At 54.1% G+C, this 4954-nt stretch overlaps 1 protein-coding gene across 1 annotated transcript; it reads left to right on the forward strand.

Moving 5' to 3' along the window:
* Positions 1–3425: 3425 nt before the first annotated feature.
* C26H16orf82 (chromosome 26 C16orf82 homolog) lies at positions 3426–4710 on the forward strand. The gene is given in 3 exon segments (XM_087449227.1): positions 3426–3448; positions 4198–4343; positions 4346–4710. Coding segments are annotated over 3 exon segments (534 nt in total).
* Positions 4711–4954: the final 244 nt, after the last annotated feature.

Consider the following 4954-nt stretch of genomic DNA (forward strand, 5'->3'; position numbering starts at 1 on the left):
AGCGTTCGGCACAGGGCCTGACACACAGCTGGCCCTCCATCTACGGTCCCGCTACAGCTCCGGCTCCAAGGCAGGGAGATCCGTGTGCTCCCTTGATGCGCGGGGATCTGTCTCTTAGCAGAGCACTCACCACATCGCCCAGTGAGCACACAGTAGGTGTTCAGGGACGCTCTAAAGTGAACGAATACGGGTCCTCGTCCAGATGGGGCCAAGTGATGGGGCCTCTTGGAAAGAGATAAAGGCATCCCAAGGAGGATCGCAGGGGAGGCTCTCGGATAAGAACACTCTGTGTGGAGAATCTCAGGGGAGAGTGGATGCCCCAGGGGGTGAGGCTCAGGGCCAGAGGGTTTTGTGGTTTACAAAAAAAATGTGTGTATATATATATGTATGTGTGTGTGTGTGTGTATATATATGTATACTTATGTATTCATGTAGATATACTTATATATTCTTATGTATATGCAAATATGTTCTTGTGTGTATTCATATATACTTGTGTATTTGTATATATATTTGTGTATGTACTCACATATACACACATATATACTTAGGTATGTATACATACACATATAGGCTTGTATACATATTCATGTAAATACACATACATACTTGTGTATGTATTCATATATATACACACACATGTACTTAGGTATACATGTATATATATATATATATATATATATATATATATATATATATATATATATATATTCAGGCAGCCCTGTCCTGGGTGTTTCCTGGGAGAGCTTCTCTCCAGGGAGTGGTATTATCCATGTTGTTGCTCCATGTCCCAGGTAGGGGAGCTGAGGTTCAGAGGTTAATTTGGTCACACAGTGTCACCCGGATGGTGGACACAGCATTTGAACCACAGCACACCAGAGTCTGAAGCCCTTTCTCTGGCTGGAGCCCCAACATGGAGAGGGGCAATTACACTATTTATCGAGCACTGTACTGTCTACCACCCCACTCACTCCATCACCCGTCCTGTTTCCCCCCTCAGCACTTCTCGCTGTCTGAAATTTGTTCATGGTCTCTGTCGCCCCGCTCTCGACTACAAGGTCCACGAAGGAGGGACTTGTCTGCCTTCTTCGTGGCTGTCTCTCTAGGGTCTAACAGGGCACTTCACATTTATTTATTCTCAATGAATGTCTGTGGAGCACTTAACCCTCACCTCCTGTTTGTGGTTTGGTTAAGCGAGGTTCCAAAGAGGGGAAGCTGAGACTCGAACCCACGTCCATCTGACTTCTTAGCCCCTAGGCTCCACCCCTCCTCTCACCCATTACCAGGGAGCCACCACTCCCCGTGCTCCAGGAGGAGGCTGTGCCATTGCTAGAAGGCCATCCAGCCTCTGACTCTGAGGCTCCTGAACCCCACAGCCGGCCCTGACCCCTCCCTGCCTCTCACCCCCACATCCAATCCCCCAGCAAAGCCCGAGCTCTACTTTCAAATACGCCCAGGATCCAACCCCTGCTGTCCACCTCCACTGCCACTCCTGGTCCAGGCCACCCCCATCACTCCCCAGATCACTGCTCCAGCCCCAACTAGCCCCCTGCTCCACGCTCGCGCCCTCCAGACTGTTCTCCACACAGCAGCCCGTTCAAACTCTGGTCATCTGCTGAAAACTTTCCAACGGCTCCCAACTCACTTGCAGTAAATAGAGAGCCCTTCTCAGGGTCCAGAAGGTCCTAGTTCCCCTCTGTGACCTCTTCTCCTTGTGCCAGCTTGCTCTGACTGGGACGGTGGCCCACTGTGTTCCCACACATGTACAGACGTGCACACACACACGCAGACATGCTCACACACACACACGCCCTTTTGCCCCGCTTTATTTTCCTCCCAACATTTATCATCACATGACAGATCCTTGCTTACATCTTTCTATCCATCTCTGAGGGCGGGGCTGACATCCTGCCTGACATAGAGCAGTACTCAGTAAGCATTCGTGGGAGGAAAGAAGGAATATGAGTTCAGGAAACATTTGTTGAAGGAATGAATGAAAACATGAAAAACACCTCACTGAGTTAGGAGTGATCATGGGTGTGTCACACTCTGAGAATTGATGCCTAACTTACCCAGGGTTATATTAGAGGCAAATATTAGGGTTGGAGGCCTGAGGCTGCTGGGCCATTTTCTGGACTGTGAACCTCTCTTGGGTAATGTTCCTTCCCATCCTCATCATATGAGAAGAGTCCCCCATCAGGGGACTTTGATGCTGAGATTCTTAGGGTGGATGTTGAGCAGAAAAGCAGCCCAGAACCCACTGTGGAAACCTTCAGAGATAAAGCTAAGCCGGTGAATGCATTGGCAGTGTCTGGGCACGTGGTGTATCAGTGGGTATAAAGTAGACTCTTGCTGTGGCAACAAATACACCCCTCATCTTGGTGGCTTAGTACAGAAATAACTCACTGCTGGTGACATCACAGATGCGTTTGGTGGAGGGCGGGGGCTCTTCTCCACACAGTCACTCAGGGACCCAGGCTCTGCCATCTTTGGGGCGTGGCTTCAAAGTTCCCTGCAGAAAGGGAAGAAAGAGAAGGATGCACGGAAGACGTTTATGTCCCAGGCCTAGACTGGTGAACATCCCTTCTGCCCACGTTCTCTTGGCCCCACCTGGATGCAAGGGGGTTGAAAATGTACTTTCCTACAGGCCCAGGAGGGAAATGAGGTGGTTCAGTGAACATATAGCTTTGTATCTGCCACCCCAGGGAGGGGTAGACCCCAGTCTCCAGGACACACAGATGATGTGCTTGTGACCAGGTTTCCTGCCTGAGCCTTGACGGGGATGTGGAGTCAGGCTGAGGTCCTGTGGGCGCCAGTCATCTGTAGGAAGAAACTGAAACACATGAGGGAAAGGGAATCGGAGAAAGAGGATGGAGTGTGGGTTTGAGTGAGAGAAGGGTTCGGGGGGCAAATAGCAATAGAGATTGGAAACCGGAAAGGCAGCCTAGTACGTGGTCTCCAGAAAGCGAAAGGAGCCTGGGGGAGAGAACACTTTCCGCCCACTTCTCGCCCGACCTGCTGCGGCTCCGGCCCGTGAGCTCAGAAGGTGCTGCTCCGTGTGACCCTTGAGCATCCGCATCTCTGGAGGGCGCCGGGAAACAGCACTGGCAGGGCAGCTCTGCTCTGACACCCAGCCTGGGCAGGGACGAGATAGGCAGCACCCTGGGGTGGCTTCTCAGGCTCAGGCAGGAACGAGAAGGCTGGACCAAAAGAACAGCAGCTCACATGAGACACCTTCCCGAGACCCCCAGAGTGACCGAGAGACTTTCAGAAGGACGGTGCTAAGCCGAGCCACGGCTGTTCTCGTGGCCTCACTGTATCCACAGGGTTATACGTGCTAGAGCAGAAGGGGACTCTGGTCACTGCGTGGTCTCTGCCATTTATTCTGGACAAGCCCCCCGGTGTTCACTCCAGTCCTCGGGCCCATGGTGCAGTGCGCCTGGGGCAGGTAGGATGGGGAGGGGAGGGAATATGAGTCCCAGTAGGCTCATTCATCCCCAGCACTGGGGCCCCTGCCTGTTTTGTACTCATGCAGGGCAGAGCCAGTCCTGAGCCCCAGCCTACCCGCCTGGTGCCCGACCCTGCCTCTCCCCTGCTAGTCCCCTAGAGCTAGACCCTGTCCCTGCCTCCCACAACAGTTGGGCCAAGGGACCCAGGGAAGAGCATTCCAGGTGGTGGGAACAGCCAGTGCAAAAGGCCTGCAGCAAGTAAGAGCTCAGAATAAGAAAGCGGCCAGTGCGAGAAAGGGGTAGAGTGTGACATGGGACCAGGCTGAGAGAGAGACAGGAGCCTGACCAGGCAGGGCCTTGGAGACCCAGCAAGGAATTTAGGTTAAGCTCCTGACTGTGATATTCTCTGCAGTCCTTACAACCGCCTCAGTTGAGGAGAAGGAGGCCCAGAAGACGAGGTGACATCCTAAAGAAACGCAGCTTGGCTGGGATGCAGGGCCAGGTCTCTGGAGGTGGCAATGCAGAGACCACAGACCCCTCAGAAAGTGGAAGTCACCCTCTTCTGGCCATGGGCCCCTTTTCTGCGCAACTCTAGCCCCGGCCAGTGATGTAACTGGTGCCAGAACAGCATTGTTCTCCCTCCCTCCCCCACTCCGCCTCATAGAACCCATCGCCATGGGAACTGGGCCAGCCAATCAGAACACTCCCTTTAAAGGGACGCCTTATAAATTGAGCCTCCTCTCCCCAGACAGGCCACACCCAACATCCAGAGGCCTCCCAGGACCCCCATCCTCCTGGAGAAACCAATTCAGTTGCCCCCCACTTTCCTCCAGGATAGAAAAGGGGAGTCCTCTGCCTGGAAAACCCAGAGCCAAGATCCAAGCCTACAGTCACCGGCTTAGAGCCCCAGTCACTGGCGGGGCCGTGCCATGATGCAGGAGTGACTCAAGAGCCCCCGAGAGTTTCCCCTGATAACCTGGGAAATAGCAGTAGGGACAGCAGTGTGACGAGCTCGCGACACTGCAGCCTGGAGAAATGCAGTAACATCAGCCGGTTGAGCAGCGGGTACGAGGGGGACGAGGAGAACAGCAAGGTCAGCTTGGATGGCAGCCGTCGATTCATGCGGCTGAAGAGGAGGCTCAACACCCAGGCAGGCGGCGCCCAGACCAGCCAGCTGTGCGCCACCTTCTCTCCCAGCCAGTTCCAGAGCCAGCGGGCCAGCAAGGCTGACGACACCCTGCAGACTGGAGGGGAAAAGTGAGACCAGCCTGCCCAGCAGCTGCGTGGACAGCAGGGCCAGCAGCCTGACTGGCATCAGCTTCATCAGCCTGGGCAGCAGCGCTCTGACCTACCAGGTGAGCAGCGGGCTGGTCAGCTCCGTGGGCAGCCTGCCCTCCAGCCAGCCCAGCAGCTGCCAGAGCATCAAGGTGGACGGCAACGTGCAAAGTGGGCTGAAGAGCAATACCAGTCTTCAGGAGGATGAGGCTGGGGGCAATGTGAAAACC

This window comes from Ceratotherium simum, chromosome 26 (assembly GCF_057802395.1).
Source record: "Ceratotherium simum simum isolate JZ-2026a chromosome 26, ASM5780239v1, whole genome shotgun sequence".
Lineage (NCBI taxonomy): Eukaryota > Metazoa > Chordata > Mammalia > Perissodactyla > Rhinocerotidae > Ceratotherium > Ceratotherium simum.